Genomic DNA, 26,390 nt, shown 5'->3' on the forward strand with positions numbered 1-26,390 from the left:
TTTTCCCAAGGTCATATGACGTGTTCGAAGCTCGAAATCGCTTAGGAAATTTCCAAGGCCATGTGACCATGCAAGGCCAAATCATAGCTGTACAGTATAAAGGGGTTCACGGTCATGACATCACACACATCTCAATGCCAGTCGTGGGCGGAGAGTAAAAAAGGGGTTCCACCTCATTATGTTACACACAACTCAAGGTCAACTTATGAGTCACCGCCTATGGGCGGTGAATAAAAAAACGAATCAAGGTCTCAGTCAGTGTTGTGGATCTGGAGGGGCATACCCTTGGGAGGAGGTCCAGAGCCGTCTTTCCCCCCCTACTACTTTAATATAGCAACGTATTGCTTGACCTAATGTCTGATTGTTTCGTTCTACAAAATTTCACTGGGCTACATACCGCGGTGTAAACCAAATTTTTACTTTGTATGAATCAGCTAGTGCTCTGAATATTTTACCCGCAAAATAAGTAGCATTGTCTGTTATAATCATTTGGGAAGTTCCATACACCAAAAATACTTGATTTTCAATAAATTTCACTATACTAGGAGCTTCAGCATCACGAAGTGGACATAACAGGGTGTATATTGAAAACCAGTCTGCTACTACGAGTAAATACGTGAAGCCACGTGAAGATCTGGGAAAAGGCCCCATAAGGTCGACTGCTAAAATTTGAAAAGGAAATTTGACTTGTTTTTCACAGCCCATCAGGCCTTCACGTGAAGTGTTGGATATTTTCTGTGATTGACAAATATTGCAAGAACAGACAAACTTCTTAACATCATATAACATTTTTGGCCAGTAGTAATGTTGTTGAATCCAAGAAAAAGTTTTATAAATACCATAATGCGAGCAAGTAGGTGGATCATGGGAATCTCTAATAACTTCAAAACATTGTGATTTTGGAACAAGTACTTTCCACTCATTCTCATTAGACTCGAAGGGAATCTTGGCTGGTACATATTTATACAACAGGTTTACCATAACTTTCCATTGGGGAAATGAATTTGGATCATTTGGATCATTTGGATATTTCTTAATGAAACATACCAATCATCAAGTTGTTCAATTGCTACATCAATTAAATTCACCTCTGGGATATCACCAGGTGACTCTTTTGGAGGGATGCGTGAAAGGAAATCTGGGACTACATTAGCAGAACCCTTTCGGTGTATCAACTCAAAAGTGTGTTGTCGAAGTTTGACGGCCCATCTAGCAAGTATATCACAGGGATCTTTCAAATTATTGAGCAACAAAAGACTGCTATAATCTGTAAAAACTCCTGAAGACAGTTTCCTCTATATAGGGACGGAACTTGTCGATTAGAAAAATCAAACTGAGTAGTTCTCTCGCTGTACCTGTATAATTGCGTTCAGCCTGAGACAAGCATCGAGACGCGTAGGCAATAACTTTTTCTTGTCCATCTAACTCGTGTGTCAAGATACCCCCAATACCATAGTCACTTGCATCACAGGCTATAGTGAACGGTTTTTCAAAATTGGGTGAAGTTAGTATAGGAGAAGAAACAAGTGCTCTCTCAACTCAGATGAAAGCATCTTCAGCCTCGGCAGACCCAGTAATTGGTTGCCCTTTCTTCCTACCCTTCAACATTTCTGAAATAGGAGCCATTGAATTAGAAAAATTTTCTATAAATCTTCTGTACCAGGAACACATGCCAATAAATCTTTTGATTACTGTACTGGTAGTAGGACGTGGATAGTTTATCATCACTGCGGCCTTATCTGGGTCGGTTCGTATACCTTGTCTATCGATAATATAGCCCAAATATTTCAACGTAAGTGTTAAGAAAATGTTTTCGACGTGATCATAATATCATCCAGATAAGTGAATATGTTGGGCTCATATTTGGCACCAAATAATGCATCACATAGCCTCTGCTGTGTCTGTGCACTATCACATAATCCAAACGGAGTAACAGTAAACTGAAAGGATCCTCGTCCTGGAACAGTAAATGAAGTTTTTTCCTTTGATGATTCATCAAGTGAAATTTGCCAAAACGCTTTTCTAAGATCAATGCTGGAAATATACCTTGCATCTCTGAGTTGATTTGAAATTCTATCAATGCGTGGAAGTGGATAGCTGTCATGTTTTGTTATTTTATTCAGCTTTCTTCCATCGAAGCAAAAACGGTATTCCCCTGAAGATTTTTCAACTAAAAATACGGGACTATTAAAAGAGCTCCGAGAAGGCTCTACAACATTAAGCTTAATCATTTCGTCCAGCTCAGTATTTAAAATTCTCAACATGTATGGTGACATCAAATATTGTTTTACTTGAAACGGTTTAGCGTCACCTATATCAATCGTTAACTTAATTTTATCAGTACGACCTAGACGAACTTCACTGCTTACTTCATTAAATGACTCGATTACATGTTGAGCTTGAGACTTTTCATTTGGTGATATTTCTGAAAGATCAGGTGAATCTAAATTCTGACTATCAACACGATCACTAGAACCCACTTGTACAGAATTATTCGTAACCAGCATCTATCCTTGAAATCAATTTTCATTTTGAACTGAGTACAGAAGTCACTACCGAAAATAAACGAATGAGGAAGTGAAGGAACAACTACTGTAGGGACAATCTGTACAATATCGTCCACTCTAACAGGTAAATCTACTATCCCTCGAACTAACTGTACCATCAACTGTTGTTACATAATTCGTAGCAGAAGAGTTGGTAATAAGATTATGTTTCCTCAAAAAATTTAAAGATTTCTGGCCACAGACTGAGACGTTGGCACCACTGTCCAATAGGCAGATAAAATCTTGATCAAAAATTTTAACAGAAATGTATGGTCTATTATCATAAGGCTTTTGAATAAAAAAAGGTGAAACATTATTATTATTATCTGGTTTATAAAAATTCTTTACAGTAAGTTTTCAAGCATTCCAACCCTCAATATCGAAAAATTTTGAATTTGATTGTTTATAAAAATGGTCTTTTGCTCTAGAAGATTGCGAAGGAAAACCCGAGCTTAACCGATTTTCCTCCTTATTTAGTTTCCCTAACATTTTTTACAATCTCTGGAAGTCACATCGGGACAACCACCTTTGAAACAAAATTTTTTAACTATACAATCTGTAGCCCTACAATTTCTGAAAGTATGATTTGGTTGTAGGCCGCGCCAACATAAGACTTGACTTGGACTAGAATTGGTAACGTGAACCTGCTTATCTCTAGACTGATTCAAATTCAAACTTTTGTCATGTTTTCAATTCCTAAAAAATTTTCTTTGAGGTTTACTACTTCTCCTAACATTCCTGTCATCATGAGAAGACTGAATATCTGAAAGATGGGCAAGTTCACGATCAACTAAACAGTGAGTAGTTCTAAAATTTTGAGAACCTGAAGCTTAACTGAGTATATCAGCTTCCTCTAACTTCTTACATAAGTTACTCAATGTTTCTGAACTATCTATCTCACTAAGAGCAAGACGTTTCCTATATTCAGCTTGGAGACCTAACTTGATAAATCTGATTTCAGTTGGTTCCGCTGTATCTCGGATAAGTCTACTAAATAACGTTTCGATACAAGCAATAAAAAAACAGTCGGCTCATTTCTACCTTGTTTCCTAGTAAATTGAATGTTTAATTTCTACACTGGAAAAGATTTAGGTGTACTCGGTATATTTCTATTGATATTTACTGCGTTTGAAGCATTTGCAACATTAGAAGCTGGTTGAAAAATTGTAGAGTCAGCAAGAAGATGTTCTTCTTCCTGAATATTTTCATTGAGTTCTGCTTCTAATTTCAAAGCTGTAGCAGACACCCCATAAAGCTAAATTGGCTACACTGACAAAAAATGACAAGTTGACAGTCGAAATATCATCAAACGGCCGACAATTAAAATTAAACAGAAAATACCAACAGAAAATTTCAACTAGAATACACTCCTTGTGAAACTTATCCATAACCAAAACATTCGAGATTAGCAATGGGATTTTCATAAGGTTTCTATGGATGAGGTTAGACAACCCACTTTACATATCTATATTTGTTATTTTCACGTTCGCTGAGGGTAGGTCACCACGGAGTGAAATCTATGTTGTTCTAAAACTTATTTATTTATTTACAAAATGAAGTAGCGAAAATTTACATGCTACATCGTTATTGAGAGAAAGTCCTCGAATAAAATTGTAACATAAATTTTTTTTTCACCTGTTTCAATGTACCAATCAGTATGTTATGTTTTACTGAATAATCATATCAATCAAATAATGTATATATGAAATATCAAGCCCAGTGAATTTATGCAAGGTGTTCCTTAAACACATGCTAATATTTAAGGAGGTAATTCTTAGACCCATTTTAAGAGAAAACACTTCCTATGGACGTATGTCCTAAACGCCTTAACTTTTGAGATACAGGGTGGCAAAGTTTTCAAAAATAATCAGTTTTTTAATAATAACTGAGGTAATTTTGTAGACATCTTTGGCATATTTGGTACATATGTTCCATGCTTCAAGGCGTATTTTCTGATGTACACAAATTTGTATTTTTTCAAACAGTGGCATCCCTACGGGTTTCGCATTGAATATTTTTGGGGAAAAAGTACTATGCCAATGCTTTCTTTTCAAAATAAAATCATTTTTAAAATCCTCATTTATTTTTGAGAAAATTTGATCTCCTGGTATTTCTTTGTCCGACGCATGATTTTCACTCAAAAAAATTAAAATCGACAGAAAGCAAATTGAGAAATTAGATCAATTCTAAAATGAATGAGAATCTGAACATTGCTTCATAACGCATTACCAATTCCATAATAATATTTGAAAACATAATCTGCAAAAAAATAAATTTTTCACAAAAACGAGTTTTATTTTATTTTGTGACAGTAAGTCTAAACGAATAGCACAAATTTGTTAATTAGTAATAACACCAAAACTGATTATAAAAATTGTTGGAAGTGGCCACCTGCACTTAGTATGCATGCTTCCGCCCTTCTACGCATGGAATTACGCACCCGTTCAAATATTCCCGGCGTATTTCGTATAGTTTCACACGAGGCAACTATTCGCTCTCTTAAATCTTCTAAAATATTAACGGAAGTTTCATACACAAGAGTTTAAAGGTGACCCCATAAAAAAAATCTAAACTGTTGAGATCGGGGAACTTGCTGGCCATTGCTGAGGTCCTCCGCGACTTATCCAACGATTAGGATAAACTGTATTTAATGGTTTCGGACAATTTCACTGAAATGAGCAGGGGCGCCATCGTGCATGTACCATATTCGATTCCTTAACGCAAGTGGCACATCTTCCAATAACCCAGGTAAGCCTTCTTCGAGAAAGTGTAAATAAGAACGACCATCAAGGCGTTCTGGTAGAAAAAATGGGCCTATTAGATGATCATCTATAATTCCTGCCCATACATTAACCGAAAATTGGTGTTGGAAATGAGTTTCGGTTATTGCATGGGGATTTTCTTCAGGCCACACATGATTGTTATGGAAATTTTGAATGGCATTCCGAGAAAAATTTGCTTCGTCTGTGAACAAAATGTGTGTCTCAAACTGCGGATTTAGTGCAATACTTTGTAGATACCACTGACTGAAGTTCACACGCTGTGGAAAATCTCTGAGGAGTAATGCCTGCACTCTTGAAATATGGTATGGGTATAACAAAAAATCAACCAAAATACGCCAAACAATTTGATGACAAATATTCATAGTTCTAGCGATCTTCCTCGTTCTTCCTAAGGATGTTCCTCAATTTCTTGCAGTACCGCTTCCTCAATTTCAGGAGTTCTTACTACACGAGGTCTACCTTCCGGAGTCCCTTTCTTGAAACTACCAGTTTCCCCAAGTCGACGATGAATATTTGAAAAGGTTCGGTTTGGCAAGGCCATATACGTAATGCATTTGCGCCATTTCCGCATTCGTATAATTTACCATATTTACTGATATTCAGAAAAACAGCGGACTACCAAAATAACTTCAATAACACTTCAAAATCAATCAAAACGCGCTGTGACAGTTTTTAACACCAACACCTTACTTTAAACCAACATCAATATTAGCTACTGACGTTTGTACATACAGAGAATTCGTTTTTTATTGCTATGGTGGGTACGCTGTTTTTTCTGTTTTTGATCTTTAAAAGAAATCACATATCGACAAACTCCATATTTCCAAGAGGTGCAGTAAATAAATTCTGCTACACGTCATTTATTCCAGGACAACTAAATTTATGTTTTCAAAAATTATTAAGCGGTGCTGCGTTATGACGTAATTTTAATTGAGAACAGTGCATCTGACAACAAACAAATACCTTTTAGATCCTCAATTATTTTGCGAAAAATCTGATCTCATAGTTTGCTTTCAGTCGATGCACGATACCGCATCAGATTTTTAAGGAATTTATTCTTAAGTAAAGCGATTTTTAATTTTTTGAGCGAAAACCATGCATCGGACAAAGAAAACCCAGCAAATCAAATGTACTCAAAAATGTATGGAGACTTTAAAAATAATTTTTAATTCAAGATAAAGCAGTGGCGTAGTATTTTTTTCGCCAAAAATATACATTTCAAAACTCGTACGTACGCCACTGGCAGAGAAAATTAAGAAAATTGTACATCAGAAAATGCGCCTTGAGTCATGGAACATATGTACCAAATATGCCAAAGATTTTTGGGAAAGAAAGTTTTTGGCTTTCTACTACTCCATCTGATACAAAAAAAATGAATGAGAGAATCTTCCAAAGAAAGGAAGGAAGTAATCAATTTGAAAATAAGTAACGCTATACATGGATATGTAGATCATGCAAAGAAGTAACTTTCAGACACAAACTGAAAGAAAGTCCTCTTGAAACAGCTACTTCCATATAAACATTGAATTACACGAAAGAAAAAAAATCTTTCGAAACAAATACTTCTATATGAACACTGAATTATACAGGAGATATATATATATATATATATATATATATATATATATATATATATATATATATATATATATATAGAAGTATTTGTTTCAAAAAAAATTTTTTTCTTTCGTGTAATTCAATGTTGATATGGAAGTAGCTGTTTCAGGAGGACTATCTTTCAGTTTTTGTCTAAAAGTTACTTCTTTGCATGATCTACACATCCATGTATAGCGTTACGTATTTTCAAATTGATTACTTCCTTCCTTTCTTTGGAAGATTCTCTCATCCATTTTTTTTGTATCAGATGGAGTAGTAGAAAGCCAAAAACTTTCCTTCCCAAAAAATAATCACTCCTAAAAATATAACCTTTTCATGCCAAGGATGTCTACAAAATTATCTCAGTTATTATTAAAAAACTGATTATTTTTGAAAACTTTGCCACCCTGTATCTCAAAAGTTAAGGCGTTTAGGACATACGTCCATAGGACGTTTTTTCCTTAAAATGGGTCTAAGAATTACCTCCTTAAATATTAGCATGTGTTTAAGGAACACCCTGTATGCCTCTATTGAATGCACGTTATGCATCTTTTCATAATATAAAGAAATCAGTATAGCGGGCATTCTTGACATCGACGGATCCCAAATCCTTAGATACGACTGTTACCTAAGTCAGTTTTTTTACCTGTTTCAATGTGTCTATTTGTCAATTATAGAGGAATAAAATTTTTCAAACTGTATCAATATGTATTTACTTTACATAATCTTACGTGAGATGCGTTATAGTTCACTGAATATTTGAATCATAAAATCATTGTATTATGTGTTGCGTGTTGCTTTTTTGTAAAACAATTTAGTGAAAATCTCACAATAAAGTGTTTTTGGAATACGTTAATCATTGTATTTATGAAATGTTGAGCCAAGCGATTTTTATAATATTATTGAGAGATCATATGAAGAAGCACTTTGGTTTCCATTCGAAAAGAAAGACCTCGAATGAAATTGTTACATAAATCCATCTCTTTTTCACCTGTTCCCATGTATCTCTTCGTCAGTAATACTGAAATGATTTGTTTCAACTGAATCAATATGTAATCCCTTTAAATCATCTTACGTGAGATGGGTTACGGTTCACTGATTATTAAATTGAAAAATTATCATCAAATCAATCAAATAATGTATATATGAAACGTCAAACCTAGTGAATATACAGGATATGTAAATTTCAGAAGCAATCAATATGATTGGCATTCTTGACAGGGACAAATCTCCAATCGATACGATTGTTACTTGAGACTTTTTTTTCTTCTGTTTCAAAGTGTCTGTTCATCAATAATAGTATGATACAATTTGTCAAGCTAAAACAATATGTTTTTTTTACATCCACTTCCGTGAGATGCATTATAATTCACCGAATATTCCAATCATGAAATTAATATACAGTGTCCTGCAACAGTGAGGCAATGTTCCATTTTTCTATGTAGGAAACAGATAGGAATCTAAATTTCTATAATATCACCTTATTACCCGAGCTCGACAAAATAAAAATATTGGCAGTCACACAGAGTGTTTAATTTTTTCTGGGCGGATCCCAACTGTGTTTTTTCAAATGGCTACCTATATTTTTTATCGCTTTTTCAGTTTCTACATAGAAAATATAAGACACTTTATGTATATCATCACTTCGAAAATATTGACGGTTTTCGAGATATCTAGCATGACAAATTTATTTTTTCCAATATTCGTCACTCAGAATATTTGAAATTATAAAGTTGTGCCAAGTCCAACTGAATTTTTTCTTGGTCATATATTCTACATTGGTAACTCTCTCAAACGATATATCTGAAATTTACCTGTGATATACAGGGTATGAAAAACCGCTTGCCACATATTGTAAATAAAAATTTGCAGAATCTTTCTTATTTTAAATGGAACACCCTGTATATTATTGACCCATAAGGAGGGCCAACGAAACCTCTACAAATTTCATTTAGTATTCCTTATGGCTAGGTTCAATAGTTTTTCTTAAAAAAGCATTTTTTTCGAAAAATGGTCGTTCTTTCTCCATAAACGCCATAAACTCGTTCAAAGCGAAATCCATTTGACGACTGATAAAAATATACGAAAGATATATTGTTTCAATTCTGTACATTATAGCGTGTCCAAACAAATATTTTTTTACGAAATAAATGTATGTACCTATCACATTTTTCTAAATCTGATATCGCCTTAAAATATCGCCTCATGCCTAAAATTACCTGTTGCTAAAGTTTTGAATTACACCGCAAAATGTACGTTCTTGAATAATTACAATAATTCCAATAATCACGAAATTTGTGCCATATTTTTTCAGTCTAAAACAACCTTCAGCGAATAAAATGAAACGATTTGTTGAAATTGGATCTATCAATTATCTAAACATGAGCGCATCAAGCCAGCTACTAATGAAGATAATGAATTGCAAGTTCTTCTCGCTGTTGAAGTAGATCCTAGTAGGAGTCAACGACAAATTGGTGAGATAGTGGCTATAAGTGAGATATTAGTGCAACGAGTTTTGAAGAAACATTGCTTTCATTTATCTCATACTACTGTATGCCAATTTTGAGATAAGAGTGAGATTTTGCAATTGGGCCATGAGAAAAATTCGTCGAAACGAAAATTTTTTCAATAACATTTTATGGTCGAATGAATCGACATAATTACCATTATTATTCGACAGAAAATCCCCACTCATTGAGACAGGTGGACTATCAACATAGGTGGTCGATAAATGTCTGGGGAAGCATCATTGGAGAATATGTTTTTGGTCCATACTTTTTTGAGGGACATATGAATGGAACAATGTATGTGCACCTGCTCACCATTCGGCAGAAGTGAGAGATCATCTGAATGAAGTAGTTTCCATTAAATGTATAGGACGGAATGGACCTGTACGGTGGCCCGCTAGATCACCAGCTTTAACAAAACTGGATTTTTTCTTATGGGGATAGATACATAAAAAATATGGTTTTCGTCGAGCCACCGAGCCACTAGCTTCTTCCGAAAATATATGACTTAGAATAACGAATGCTTTTGGCAGCATTAACCCAGCTGTCTTGCGGAGGATAGAACAGTCTTTCAAACATAGACTTAAGCTCTGCATTCAAGAAAATGGAAGACATGTCGAACATATTTTATAAAAGTTTCATTATCAACCTTCATCAAACTTTTTCTTTTGTAGTTTTGTACTTTGGCAGTGGACAAATTTAAATATCTAGAACTTTGAACCCGGAATTCATGAATAATACCGTAACATGAAAAAAATATTGGTAATATTCATGGAGTTTTTTCTTTTAATCTTGTTTGGTTTGGTATTGCACGATTTATGAGAACATTCTGCATCCACTGAAAAAAATAATTTTCTATTAAGAAAAATGTGTTAGGTACATACATTTATTTCGTAAAAAAATATTTGTTTGGAGACGCTATAATGTACAAAATTGAAGATATCTTTTATATATATTCATAAAAGTCGTCAAATGCGAGTTTGAAGAACAGGACGAATCTATACATTTTCTGGATTTGACAATAGCGAAAGTTAAGAACAAACATGATTTTTCAATTTATCGTAAACCGGCACATACAGATATTATCATTCATAATTCGTCCAGCCACCCATATCAGCATAAGGTAGCAACTTTCAACAGTATGATCCACAGACTGATAAATGTACCTTTGTCAGAAGCGAATTTCTATAAAGAACTTAATATAATAAAGCAAATAGCCGTCAACAATGATTATGATAGTGGCCTGATACATTCTTTATTATCAAAGAAGTTATACAGTCAAGCTTTGAAAGAAGTTTACCCAATTCGAAGAGAGGAGGATAAAAGTTATAGAACCTTAACCTACTTAGGCCAACCCACTAAAAATATTTCAGATTTCCTGCACAGCAAAGGTGTAAATACTGCTTTCAGAACCAACAACAACTTGGGTATGTATATTAAAAATAACAAAGATAAAAGTTCAGTTTCAGAAAAATCAGGAGTGTATAAATTATCGTGTGGGTCATGTCCGATGTTTTATATAGGTCAAACTGGAAGAACGTTCAAAACTCGCATAAACGAACACAAATATAGTTTTCAGAACGGAAAAATAAATTCCACATATGCCAGTCATCTAATCTCAGAGGGACATGAGTTCGACCATGAATACAAACCCCTCCATTTCCAGAAGAAAGGTTTGAAACTCAACCTGTTGGAGAGTATGGAAATAAACAAATTCAAAAACTCTCACCATCTTATGAACGATCAAACTGAATTGAATAATTCGCCTTTATTGAATTTGTTCACACGCAGGTAATAATAGTAAGGTATATTTACAGTTAGACTTTCGAAAAATGTATTGATGCCTGACTTTTTCAGGTGCATTTATTACTTAGGTAGACGAATAGTTACTAGGTTATAGTATATAAGGTGTAATTTAGAAGTAACTTCAGTTATGCTTGAAGAAGCTATTGTATAGCGAAACACGTATCGCCGTTTTTGTAAAACCCTTATAGTGAAAATCATAGAATAAACTGTATTTGTTAGTTTTTTGAATATGGATTTTCATCAAGTATCGGCCAGTTCTATTCAAATTGATTCAGTTGAAAAAATTTCATTTTACCATTATTGATGCACAGATACATTGGAACGGGTGAAAAAAAGACTCATGTAAGAATTTTATTTAATGACTTCCTTTTCGAAAATGCTTCTTCATATTAAATCTCAATAATATCATCTGCAGTCGCTAGATTTAACATATTATACACAAATCAATTTCATTTAAATATTCAGTGCACCATAACGCATCTCGAATAAGGTGAGGAAACGAAAATACATGTTGATTCAGAAAAAAAAACATTCTCCTATTATTCACGAACATTTAGATTGAAACGGGTGAAAGAAAACAAACTATTGTAATAAATTCATTTGAGGACTTTCTTATCGAATGGGTACCGACGTGTTTCTTCAAATGTTTTGTCAACCATAACGCATCGCACGTAAGAAAATATACGTAAACGAAAAAGATATAAAAAAACGGAATTAGGTAAAAATCGTATCCGAGGACTTGGAATCCGTAGATGTGTAGGTAGGTATATTCAATAGAGTCATCTGAATTCTCTAGGTTTGACATTTCATATATACATTATTTGATTGATTTAAATATTCAGTGATCCATAACAAATAGATTCAGTTCAATTTTATTCCACTATTATTGACGAACAGATACATTGAAACAGGTGACTTATGTAAAAATAATAATCGAGGACTTTCTCTTTGAATGGGTACCGAAGTGCTTCTTCATATGATATCATCTAACGTCTTTGGCTTTATATTTCATATATACTTTAATTTCATGATTTAAATATTCAATGAATCATAGCCCATCTCACGTAACATGGGATGAAGAAAATTCATATTGATTCTGTCAAAATAACATCTGTTTTTCAGTTAACTATTATTGACGAACAGACACATTGATACAGTAGAGAGAAAAAAAAAAGATTTAAGTAACAATCGTATCTGAGTACTGGAGCTTCCCCGCTGTCAAGAATGCCAATCATACTGATTGCTTCTGATATTTGCATATCCTGTATATTCACTAGGTAAGATGATGAAAAAGCGATTACATATTGATTCAGTTAAGAAAATTCATCCCAGTATTACTGACGAAGAGATACATTGAAACAGGTGAAAAAGAAATGGAAAATTTCATTCGAGGACTTTCTTTTCGAATGGAAACCGAAGTGCTTCTTCATATGATCTCTCAATAATATTATAAAAATCGCTTGGCTCAACATTTCATGAATACAATGCTTTACGTAAGTAGATGTAAAAAAATACATATTGATTCAGCTTGAGAAATTTTATCACACTATTATTGACGAACAGACACTTTGAAACAGAAGAAAAAAAAGACTCAAGTAACAATCGTATCGGAGGACTGAAGATTGGTTGCTTAATTGATAATATTTTCACCAATATAAACACGGGATTATGCACATGCAATGTAATCATAACAGATATATCAGATCATTATGCACAGATATTTAAGTTTGTTCATTCAATCTCCAATGACAAGCCATTGACTAGTATAATAATAATAATAATAATAATAATAATAATAATATACTTTATTTCAAAAAATGCAGACTAATACAGCTGAAGCAGTAATGAAGACATAGAATGAAAAGGCGTCACAGTGAAAAACATTAAACATTTGTATATATAAAATCTAAAAAAAATTAAATAATAAAGTAGATATGAAATATGTTGCAAAAATATTCATAAACATATATTGAAGACATATAGAGTTGCCTATCAGGTGGGAAAATTACAATTAAAATATTCACCAGTATTATATGGTTCATTTTCTATAATAATTTTTTTAATTTCTTTCTTGAATTTGCTGATGCCATTGATTGATTTTATTCGATCTGGCAGTTTATTGAAAAATTTTATACACATGTAGTGAGGACTACTTTCTGTTATAGAGAGTCTGTGTAATTGATACATGATATTTCTCGTTCTTGTTTCATGCCCGTGTGAAATATTATAGGTCAAAAAGGTATCTTTATTTTTGAAAAAATATATTAAGCATTCATATATACAGAGTGACCCATTTGAAAGCGGGCCACCTCTCTGAAACTGTTATTTATTATCCGATTCAGAAGTTTTTTTTTCAATAGATAGAGCGTCAATAGTTCTATTAGAGTGCTGTGAAGTCGAAATATAAATAAAATTTTCAAGGCCTACTTCGAATTTTTTTCAAGGTCAAAAATCCAAAAAACATACTAGCGATTTTTTTATATGAAATTTGACGACGCCACTGGATTTGTGATGCTTTCAAATGGTTGTGACTGAAATTTCAAGATGAAATATGTTTTTTTAACAGAAATATAGCATAAGTAAAATTTTTATCACTTTATCTAAATATTTCGAATTGTCGTCATATTAAATCACAATATTATTAATAATATCGTTTAAAATGCTCTTTCACGTCGTTAGCAGTCGAGCTTGTAAACAGCAGTTATTCAAAATGGTGTCAAATTATGTTTCTTTCAAACAGAACTCCATAAAGTATAGAAGATAGTTATGTCCATCAAAACACTGCAGTTTTTTTGTCATCAGAGAAATGAAATATACATCTTTACATCAAATAGTAATCAATATTCAATAATCAATAATAACCAATACTGATGAAATAAATGAACTACAACAAAAAAATGGATTGAGATGAGAGTGCCCAGACATTAATTTCCGTACTTTGTAACTAATTTCCGATTTAATTCGATACGTTTATTCTACCATTTTCTAATGCTAACTAATCATAAGATTCGATCAAAATTCGATCATTGGTTTGGGGTAACATTTATGCAAGCCTGGTCTTATTCTTTCACGCAGTTCCTCTTTGGTGGTTGTCAGTTATTCCGAATATCTACATATCTTGGTTTCATTCAAACATGTTTGGGATGCCACATTTCGAAAATATTATTTTTATTAGAAGGCTTTGAAAGTTAAGTTGCCGTGGAGATGACAAGTCATTAAAATAAAAGACGAAAAGACACAAATTTGTCAGTATTAATAGTGAAGTTTATAACTCTTCAAGTACCTACACTAATAAAGAAGTATGGCAGATAATTTGACTTTGCAGGAGAAAATTGAAATAGTAAAACTTCGTGGTAACAACGACAGATCCGAAAGGGAAGTATGTAGAATTTTCAATAACATGCATCCGGAGCGTCGAAATATTAGCAGAGCTACAGTTGGAAGAGTAAACAAAATTTTCAATCAGTATGGAGCTGTTAGTAAACATATCCTGAAGAATATTAATACTGTACAAAGGCAGAGACGAAATAATTCTGAACGAATTCGAAATTATTTTAATAATAATCCGAAAACAAGTGTGAGAATTGCAAGTTTGGACATCAACTTACCGCGTGAAACAATAAGGAGAAATCTTAGGAAATATAATAATATGAAGCCCTTTAAACCAAAGTTTCTTCACACCTTAGAAGAAGGCGATAATGAAAAGAGGATGGAGTATAGTTTATGGGCTCAAGGAGAATATCTAAATAACAGGAATTTTCTGAAAAAAATTTTGTTCAGTGACGAGGCAACATTCACAACCAATGGAACAGTTAATTCTCAAAATTCAAGGTACTGGACGGAAGAAAATCCACATTGGATAATAAATTGCAGAAGACAGTACTCCCAAAAAATAAATGTTTGGTGCGGAATATTACATACCAGAATAATTGGCCCCTTTTTTTTTGAAAACAATTTGAATGGTCAAATTTTTTTGAATTTTTTGAAAAACGAGTTTTCCAACGCTATGGATGAACTTCCACTAGCAGAAGAGGCCCATATTCTATTTCAATTAGATGGCTGTTCCATCCACAATAGCAGGATTGTTAGAGATTGGCTGGAAGAAAATTTTCCTAATCGGTGGATAGGGCGAAATAGTTCACTGATTGAGTTTCCCCCCAGATCCCCGGACTTGACTCCACTTGATTTTTTTTTATGGGGCACCGTTAAGGAAAAAGTATACAAAACTCGCCCAACGAGCAAAGAGGAACTGCGTGAAAGAATAAGACAGGCTTGCAGAGATATCACCCCAAATCAATTATTGAATGTTTTGGTTAACATTAGAAAACGATATGATAAATGTATCGAATTGAATGGAGATTTGGTGGAACAGTCCAAAATTTAATGTGTGGGCATTGTCATGTTAATACATTCTTTTGTAGTGGTTCATTTATGGTTTTAATATTGATAATTATATTATGATATAAAGATGTGTATTTCTATTCTTTGACAACAAACTGCAGTGTGCTAATAAAGATAACTATATCGCACATAAAGTTGTTATGTTCTGAAGAAGTATTTCAAACCATATTATTTACAAAATTGTTATTTAATATACAACTATTTGAATTATTTTGACAGTGATTGGTATATTTTACTTATGCCATATTTCTGTTAAAAAACATTATTTTATCTTGAAATTTCAGTCACAACCATTTGAAAGCATCACAAATCCAGTGGCGTCGTCAAATTTCATATAAAAAAATCGCTAGTATGTTTTTTGGATTTTTGACCTTGAAAAAAATTCGAAGTAGGCCTTGAAAATTTTATTTATATTTCGACTTCACAGCACTCTAATAGAACTATTGACGCTCTATCTATTGAAAAAAAAAACTTCTGAATCGGATAATAAATAACAGTTTTAGAGAGGTGGCCCGCTTTCAAATGGGTCACTCTGTATATATGCCAAAAATTGTCATTATATTATTCTTCCGAAAACACCCTCTATATGATGCTATGTAGGCCATGTTTAACATAACCCGTAAGGTTCTTTTTTGTATTACAAAAATTTTTTGAACATCATGACTACATCCCCAAAACAAAATTCCGTACTTTGCCACCGATTCGAAGCTGGAATGATATATTATTTTCATTGAGTTTGGGTGGAGATATTTGTTGAGAGATCTTATAGCATAAAGCACCCTATTGAGTTTCATACATAGATCTTCTATATGTTCTGACCAGGTCAGAAATTCATTGATATATAAACCAAGAAACTTTGATTTTGATGTTATTTCTCTCTCTTTTGTAGCTATTTTGATTGTCGGTGGACATTCCAACTGCAACTGTCTTGAGCGAAACAATACTGTGTGGGTTTTTGATTCGTTAAGAATTAATTTGTTGCTATCAAACCATTCTTTTGTTTTTTTAAAGAGATTTTCAGTATTTTCTATGATTTTTGAGAAATTTTCACCGCCAATCAATATATTTGTATCATCAGCATAGCTTGTTATGAACTGATCATTTCTGGTATTCATTGAGCGTAAGTCATTGGTAAAGATTATAAATAGAATCGGTCCGAGAATGCTACCTTGCGGTATTCCAATATTTGAATGAAGTATCTGTGATTTATAAATCATTCCCTCACTTTTAATGGAAACTCTCTGATTTCGACCATTCAGGTATGAACTAGCCCATTTCAAAGCGTTTCCTCTAATTCCATACTTCTCTAAGTTATACATCAGAAGAGATATGTCCAAACAGTCATATGCTTTAGAAAGATCTAAAAACATTCCTAAAGATAAATATTTTTTTTCAATGAAATTCAATACATGTTGAGTGAATTGGAAGATGGCTGACATTGTAGATCTACCTTGGATGTAACCATGTTGATTCTTACTGAAAATGTTACATTTATTAAAGAAATCTATCAGTTGTTCAGAAAATGCTAATTCAAACAATTTTGAGAAACTAGGAGGTTGACTTATTGGCCTATAATTTTCCATGCGTTCTATATCACCGTTTTTATATATAGGTGTAACTAAAGACACCTTCAGTTGTTCTGGGAATATGCCAAATTTCAAAGAGTTGTTTACGATATACGTGAGTATTTCTTTCATGTTAGGAATATTTTCTTTGACTAATGCTGAAGGTATACCATCATCCCCGCTACTTTGTTTATTCTTAATCTTGCGTGATAAATTAATTAAGTCTTCCATAGACAAAGGTTTCAAAAAAATTGACTGGTTGTTTTCATTTATATTACACTGAAATGGTACATCTGGGATATTTCTTATTATATTAGGTACAGTATTCGTTAGGAACAGATTGTATTCTTCTGCAACCTCTTGTGGTTTCCCTTTTATTCGACAATGAGAAATTTTATTCTTACCTGTAAGTTCATTGCAAAAGCTCCACATGCATTTAGTTTTGTTATCTGTACGTTGCAGTTTTTTATGGTACGTATCTTTTTTGGCTTTAACTAACAACTTGTTATATTTCGATTTAGCAATATTATACTGATCTTTGAAATTTTCGATTTAGCAATATTATACTGATCTTTGAAATTTGGATTATTCCCAGACAAAACTAGCAATACATCAAGATTATGTTTACACTGGCTCAGTTCTTCATTATCATCGATATATACATGTTTGTGGGTGTATGGTTTAGTTTTTATGTATCTAAGCGGAAAACATTCATTGAAGATGTTGATAAAGTTGCTCATGAACGATTTCCATTGCAAATCGACTGAGGAGATACTGTGACTATACGTTTCAATCCAATTTTCATTCTTCAATTTGTTACTAAAGTCAATTTTGCTTTGTTCACTAAAAATTCGTCGGTATGTATATTTGTTTTCCTTCATAATATCAATAGAAAATTTTATATATTGTGCATAGTGGTCAGAAATATGAGTTTTTAAAACTATGATATAGATATGAAAGAATATCACATTTGTCAAGACAAAACTCATTCAGCAAAAACTCAATATGCAAAACAACTCAGAGAATCACTTCAAGGGCAGTTATAGTGGAATAGGATCCAGAGGAACAGAAAGATGTAACTGTTCAGAAAGTGAATGGGGTGAAAAATAAAGGAACTGAAAATGAAAATGACTTAGTGAAAAACTCGCACAGAAAAGTAAAAGTAAATAGTGTAGAGTTGACCGGACTAATCTATCATGGCAGTTCAATGTATATTATGATGGTAATATTGGTGATCGATCACAAATGCTTCGATTTTTGACTTTTGACTCTGGTTTCATCCAGTTACCATACTGTGAAACGCAGGACGAATCTAGTTCGGCCGTGTCGGTGTTGAAGCGGAGCTTAATTTTGATACAGGTCCATTTGGGTTGTGGACTGAGATTTCTGTCGATCCATAGAAAACGTCTTCGTTAAGTGATATGCTATCTTCATCTTGACATTCACTTCCATAGGTTTGTCCATCAAGGACCAGCAATGCATTCATAGTTCAGCTCAACACCAATGATGAGACCTTAGCGTACCGGAACAGTGCTATCTGATATCGAATCACGACTACTTTATTTTTGGGTCCTGGTTTTATCGAACTACATCCAGTTCATTATGGGCCTGAGAAGACAACAGAGGTGCAAGCACAATACCACTCTAGTAAGTTTGAGTTGATGACGATTAAGGGGTGTATTCAGAGAGAGACACAGAAAACTTGAATTAATTCCAAGATGGTGTTGACAACTACAATATTTCAGAATACGAGTTAAAACGAGTAATAAAATAATGGAAATCATTCAGTAAAAGATAATAACAGAAAGAACGATTCTAAATGTAGAGATAACTGAAAATACAAGAAAGTTCAACATTTTATTTGGATCCTTCCGGAATGTAAGATTATTAGAAATCACGGATAAAAATACCGATGAGTGAAAAAACCAAAACACATCTGAGAATGAGTAAATGGTGAAATTAAAGAGTAATTACAGAAATATGAAGTTATATTACCTAGCGATACCTACAGAGTAGCAAGCTTAGAAAGAACAGGAGGTTGGAGATATATCACCACTACCGATGGTAGTATAAAGCACCATTGATATAGCTATCCAGAAGCTCTGAAGAAAATGAGATTTGGGGAAAAAAACTTGAGATTTGAACGAACTAGAAATCTACGATCCAGAAAGTAGGTTAGGAGACGTACATTCCTGCAGGACTACGATTCAGACGAGTCGAAGTCAAAAACCTTTTCAAAGTCAGGATGGACGAGTTATTCGATTCTAAAATTCTAAATACGTCCCTAGTTACGAAGAAATTCTATACTAAAAGAGAAGTAATTGTCATTAAGTGACATAAGTTAGGAGTTATCATTTGCATCCTGGTAATTTTATTTTTAATAGATTTTTCTTTTTTTATGATTCCAATTGCTGCTTCTCACTTTTACATAACTTTTTTGTTTCATTTTGAATGAATTCATGTCGATCGAATCCTTTTTTTTGTCACATATTATCATCTCTTTTATAGTAGCATCGAATACGCTATAACCAAAACTTCACACTTGATAATGTTTGGATTATGAATTATTTAAATATGTGGCATATTTGTTGAACCACAATAATCAAATATTGTAAAAAATTAATTTTGATGAAGGAATCACAGTTTTTATAAAAATTTTTCGAGACTTTTTACCTTCCACCATCTAGAAAAGTTCCAGGAGAAATCAATGGAAACAACAAAATACATAGACACTGGCATTTCATTGATTTACTTCACTTTCTCAGATTTGTTATCGCCGCCGTGACTAAAATGAAATTGATCTTTCAATGCGTCAGATATTTTTCATACCTTCATCGTTTCTTGTTATACCCTCCATTCTCACCAGTGTATCCTTTTAGTAACGACTAGAAACGCGATAAACAGTCTATTCATTAGTTGTCAGGACCGCGTTTACTCACCCAGTATATTTTCGTTATTAACTTTCAATGTTCTTCATTTTTCTGATAAATATTTTTGAATCTATGATGAAAAAATATTGCAATTTGCCGTTTCCAATCGATACTATTCAAACTCATTAATACAGTATATTGTATGATTTTCACTATAAAGGGTTTTACAAAAACCGTGACAGGTGTTTCGCTAGCCACTAACTTTATCAAGCGTTAATAACGCTGTATCAACGAGTTTTAATATGAATTTTCATCAAGGATCGGCTAGTTATATTAAACAATACTATTCAATTACTCTAATAATGGAATGTTTATGATTTTTTCATATATTTTCGATGAAATAGGAAGAATGGGAGTACGATTATTATCAGTTTTTCATAATTCATCTCTTGAACCTCCGGGAATCAATGTCATCAATTGCATATTCCGTGTCATCTCAAATACGGACCAGTCACCAAGCACCAGTCGGTCACTCAATCAATTTTTATGCATTCATTCGATATTAAAAATGTGTTAGTTCAAAATATGTTTCCCCAATAACCACCTGTCGTCTCGTTACGGACAACTCGGATAAGAAAATGAATATATGTATCAAAAAAAAATTTCGAATCATTCATCTCTCCCAAATCACCTACGCAGTAGGTTCTGGTGAATTCCTACTGAAAAACAACTACTTCTATGATTAATACCACGCTTGAAAATGATTTATATCTGTAGTAGAACCATGCTGAAATCAATCAAGTAGATCATCTACAGAGCTGTTACCTCCCAGCTATGTTGACCAAGCGTCATCATTTCAATCAGGTTGGAGCCCAGCTCCCTTATCCTTTTAGCTGATTTTTGTCGAAGAAGGACAAATGGGTTCATGACTGAGGGAAAGTTGGCGGTATGAAGTCCTCAAACATCAGTACCGCCCTTCACGGGGTACCCCTACCTGGCTGGGGTTCCTACCTGGCTGGGGTTCTCAGCAGTGCAGAACCCCAGCCACCGTAACGTATCATGGTCGCCCTGCCTTATTATTATTTCGGTTTTTCGATATTTCACCAGAATTACCAAACTTCATTGATATACATATACACCACCTCTTCATTTCCGGTTATTTAAAACTTGACTAAGTTCTTGTTCTCCACCTCATTCGTAAAAGCACTTTGTTATTCAGAATATTGACAAATATCCCAGTTTGTCCACCACCATAAAAAAGTGTATATTATAAAACAGCAAAATTCATTATTTTCCAGCTCTACTGTATGCAACGATATTCGGCCACGTAACAACTATTATTCAACAGATGACTTCAGCGACTGCCAAATATCACGACATGCTGAATAACGTAAGGGAGTTCATGAAGTTGCACGAAGTCCCAAAAGCTCTCTCGGAACGGGTAATGGATTACGTAGTGTCAACATGGGCTATGACGAAGGGACTGGATCAGGACAAGGTATTTATACTCATTCATTGTTGCTTTACCTATGGATTTAGCTTATATATTTTGGTGGATGTGACTGAAAGCTTATCTATTTGAAGTATATCTTCAACAGCGGCAGATGTCTTCAACAAAAGTCATATAAATAAAAAAAATATTCTTTTCTGGGTTGTGAATTTATTCATTTGAAAAACGATTCGCTTTGGTGGATTTTCATCCATATATCCCATAGAGGTATGAAATATTTCTTTATAATATACATTTTCATCAATACTCTTCCATATTTTACTTCATGTGGCATTCATGTGTTTGATAGTTCAATTCAATTATGTTTTTTATTGTAAAAGAATAAAGTTCTTACCGTGTGATTTGTTTTTGAATGTTTGAACGTATTTGTTTCGGATGTATTTTTTCCGGTTTGTATCTGAAACGAACTCCTGTGTATAGACTAATCAATTTTATTGGGAGTGTTTTTATTGATATATTTTGTTCTTTTTTTCTTGAAAGCCATGAAGGTTTTTTCCCCAAAAACAATATCTTCTGAAACAATGTATCTGATAACATTTCTCAACAATTGATAAAGGTTTGGCAGTTCATCCTTCAAAAGGACCAGCAAATCTAGAAAGTCGAAGTAAATAAACATAAAAAGATATATACAATAGAAACAATTTTAAAGCAAATCTATTGAGAGAATAACTTATACATTCCATTTCAGAAAATTCATTTCAATAATTCATTATCTTTCCATCTAATATTTTTTCTTTTCACATCTGCTCTCATTGTTCAGATTTTCATTTCACTTCATTTATTTTTCCTAACTGTGTTCATCATTTCACAGAAGTCTCAATTCGATAAAGACTACGATTTTCAGTATTCATTAATTCAAAATTCTGTTGCCAGAAAGTAATTAACAGATTCGAAATCCAAGAAGAAAAATGCATAGAATTTTAAAATTGTTATTCGTTCATCTAGGCTAGCATTTCATTGAAACTAGCCAAGACAGTAAATATATTTTTCTGTCGTATGAAACATATAATCTTTTCTCCGATTTTTTGTACTGTGAGTTCCAAACATCGAAATGATTTTTTTTTATATAATGGGTATAACTCATCATTTTCATATTTTCAGAATTTAATTCAATCGTATATTATAATTTATGATTTCAAATCGTTAAATTGTAATAATTATCACTATTGACGGCTAGACCGTATTTACCGAAAGATGATATGTAATATTGACTTTGGGTTACTATGTATATTTTCTGATATGTTTAGTTGAAAATCTCCATTTTTTCATCCGTTCATCTTGAGAGTAAATTATTTGTACAAGGGATTGATCTGTGTTTTTTGTTTCTAAAATAATGGATTGATGATGAAGACATGTTAACTCCTTCCGAAATTAGAAATTTGACAAAAGACGCAGAATAGAATGTGTCGCCTTTTCAATCAAAGAATCCGTATAAAATAATATATTATACGAAATTCGTGGATGATCTCAAGAAATTGAAATCTGCGACTGAATGTATGTAATGTATATACCAAACACTGTTGGTCTAAACCACTTCGCAAATCGTATACTGTCCTTCCGTAATCCTTTTAAGAGCGCTCCATACCTGCAACTGGACCCTCGAACTGCATCTAACGGTAAATGTCTGAGAATATGGTAGGCGGTCCTATTTTTACAATCACAGACATACTGAACAAGGGACGCCTCCTTCTATCTTGATGGATATATTCATTACGCAAATCGACAAGTTAATGTTGTTGCGACTCCAATACACACACTACAGAGGGGGCACGGCAAACTCCATAGACGGAGCGTAATTGTTTTATGTTTGAAGATTAATTAATCGTTTATATATTTTCAATGGTGAACGATGTTTTATTATTCTATTCTTATCATGAGGCTATTGCCAGAATCATTTCATTTTCAACAAAGGCTGTCCTACATTGGTCGTAATAAAATTCCTTCTAGTGTCGAAAATGCACCTATATTATCAAACAGAAAAAAATTCGGAATCGAATGATACTTCAACCATACTTTTAGGAGCCGGCAAAAAGCTTTGACCTAAAAAGCATTTGCGAACTAGACTTTTCAACGGTATGTTTACTGGCGTGGTGGATTGCGAATTTCCAATTTCCTCGGGTATCTAGGATCTATCAATTCGGGCAGGAGGCAACTGTTGTAAAAATTTTCCAACTTTGGTTTCATTTTATTCGTCCAGAATGAATCGTCCTTGATAATCTAAAAAAAAATTCCTATCAATTTTATAAGGTCATGGAATATAAAACAGAATTAATACATAAAGTGCTCAGCCTATAATTTTAATAGTTATAATCAGAAATATTTTTGAATGATTGGGGTGAGTTGTTGAAGGCAGTTAAAACATGGATGAAAACCAATTTATCGTTTTGATATCACAGATTGTTATAGGTATGTTACTAAAACTCACCTTTTCAACTAAAATTCCCAACGGAGTCCAAATTACAAAATAACACAGGGAACGCTGAGTAATGTGTAGCTGTCCCTGTACTTTATAGTAATAATTATGATTTTGTTTCAGCTTTAAGTGTAGATTCTCATCTAGAGTAAAGAAATTTATTATTTTTTGCTCGATTGCTTCTTTGGGGTGCATTTTTGACGCAGTTTTGGGGCACTTCACCTCAACAATGGCATCTTCTATCAACCCATCAGGACTGGCTCCAAAAATATAGTCGTATTCATCAATGAACATTCCACAAGGTTCAACCTGTGACAAAAAAAAATAATATTTACTCTTGTGTATCATTAAAGAAAGGATTACTTTGACATCAATCATTCTCTAGTTGTCTAATTGCGGATGGCTCATGTTCTCTTCCATACTTGGTGTTTTCGTTTCCTCTGAAGGTGGCATAAAGTAAGTTTTTCACCTTATTGACACAAGATATTGTTTTTCGCATCTTGCAAATGTCACCAAAATGTGAAGCTGTTAAGCGAATACTTCTCTCCTGTTGCCATAAAGGATTTCCAGATTGACCTCTTGTATTGAGTTCAATGAGTTTTATCTCTTCGACAGTTTTTTTAATGAATTGAGAAAATCGTATTTTTTTCGCTCGAATTGATCGGTAGATAAATCAGGATCAGGGATAGCGTCTGGGCCGTAATCCTTATCTGGTAGAGCATATTCCTTCTTAAATTTTGGTGGAAGGTCTTTATTTTTGCGTCTCGTGATTTTCTGAAGTTGGCGTCTCCTTTTCATCTTTTCTACATATCTTTTGGTATAAAATGGAACTTTGTGTTTTTCAACAACATTATAATAGTCCCCATCAGAGTTGAATGAAATAGCAGCAGCTTTACAACGTGTCGCATACGATCTTTTACGAGAATAGTTTATTCTTTTACCTCCAACAAACTTGCAGATGATGCTGTTGTATTGTTCAGCGATATTGGTATCCAGGTCCGCTATCAAGCTGGCCGCATTGAAAACTAAGCGGTTAATACAAACTTCAATATCGTCCAATAGACCACATGCTCTCATGCTGGGTATATGATCAACTCCATCTAATCTTGGAGAACACTTGAAATATGATATCTCCTGACATCTTTCATGCTGTCCAAATACATGTGATGGGACATTCTTGAGATCTTTGTATAGGTTCTCAACTTTTTGGACCAATGAAGTTTTTTATTTAATCCTGAACATCGTAGCAGATTTTATTGAAGTGCGTAGTCTACGGGCATTGCTTTCAACTAGTTTCCTTAGGCCTCGAGGTACTAGCAAATTTTTTTAATTACTTCGCTTCCTATCTGTAAATTGAATTTTGATTATTATCTTCATTTTATTGTCAGAATGAATAAATAAATAAATACCACAAATTTCTCGGAACTTCTTCTAAAAATTCCTCAAATTCCTCAAATGATTGCGACACTCAATTTTCTGTATCATAAGTGTTCCATAAGGTCGAGCATCCAGTAGTTTTTGATGAACACTGCTATCACCATCTCCAATCAATTTGTGGAATTTTAAACCATGCATTTCCATGCTCCGTTTGAAACCCTCAACTATGATATCGGATTCCATACTGGTTGATGATTCACTCCAATTTTTGTAGCATTTGTGTTCAGGTAAAGGAATATTCTCATGTACTGCGGAACGCGAGCACACGGCACAAAACTTATTTCTAACGCCCAGGAATAAATTTTTTTTCGTTCTAGCACCAATTATACAAGCCTGTAAAATAAGAATATAATAATGATATATTCGGTGCACTCAGCAACTGACTACCTACTACGCCTGAAGATGCATTATAATTTACGGAGTATGATATTTTACTCCAAACCCCGTCAGCTACAACGGTTATGTTGCTAGGTATGTTTCATGTTTTAATGGATTACCTTCCCGAAACTTGAACAGATCTAGTTGGAAAAGGGGAAATGGACAAGGTTTTCAATTTAATCTACGAATCCGATTCACACATATCCAATACCTCTAAATAACCAATTATTTCATTGTCGAAAATATAATGAAATACTCCTAATAAAAAAGGTGTAACTTTCTCAACGATATCACTTGTTTGGAAACAGATCTATATTTATTTTATACTTATAACGTTGAATTATGGATAAACGTAATTATTATTAACAATCGATAATTTCATTATATCATTGTATGAAAAATAAGAATCTAAAATCATATAAAATGACGTCGCTCAAATTTCCCAAAATGGCGAGATGAAACATATCAATTGAATAGTTAAAAGAACTTACCTCTTAATTAACGATTTCTTTCCGATGTTTCTACGACTACGTCTTTTCTCACTTGGGAACAACCTTTTTCTCTCCGCAGCGCCTTGC

General features: G+C 33.4%; 1 protein-coding gene and 1 pseudogene across 1 annotated transcript in view; one reads left to right on the top strand and one right to left on the bottom strand.

Moving 5' to 3' along the window:
- eag (potassium voltage-gated channel protein ether a go-go) overlaps positions 1 to 26,390 on the top strand; it is a 179,056-nt gene that overhangs the window by 97,993 nt on the left and 54,673 nt on the right. Inside the window, exon 6 of the mRNA XM_074185196.1 lies at positions 21,373 to 21,572. Within this exon, the coding sequence (XP_074041297.1) occupies positions 21,373 to 21,572 (200 nt within the window). The remainder of the gene's footprint in view (positions 1 to 21,372; positions 21,573 to 26,390) is intronic.
- On the bottom strand, positions 23,554 to 26,014 carry LOC141486730 (uncharacterized; annotated as a pseudogene).

Source organism: Leptinotarsa decemlineata, unplaced genomic scaffold (genome assembly GCF_025532065.1).
Source record: "Leptinotarsa decemlineata unplaced genomic scaffold, Ldec_3_MD MMD2_tig00026369_RagTag_RagTag, whole genome shotgun sequence".
Taxonomy (NCBI): domain Eukaryota; kingdom Metazoa; phylum Arthropoda; class Insecta; order Coleoptera; family Chrysomelidae; genus Leptinotarsa; species Leptinotarsa decemlineata.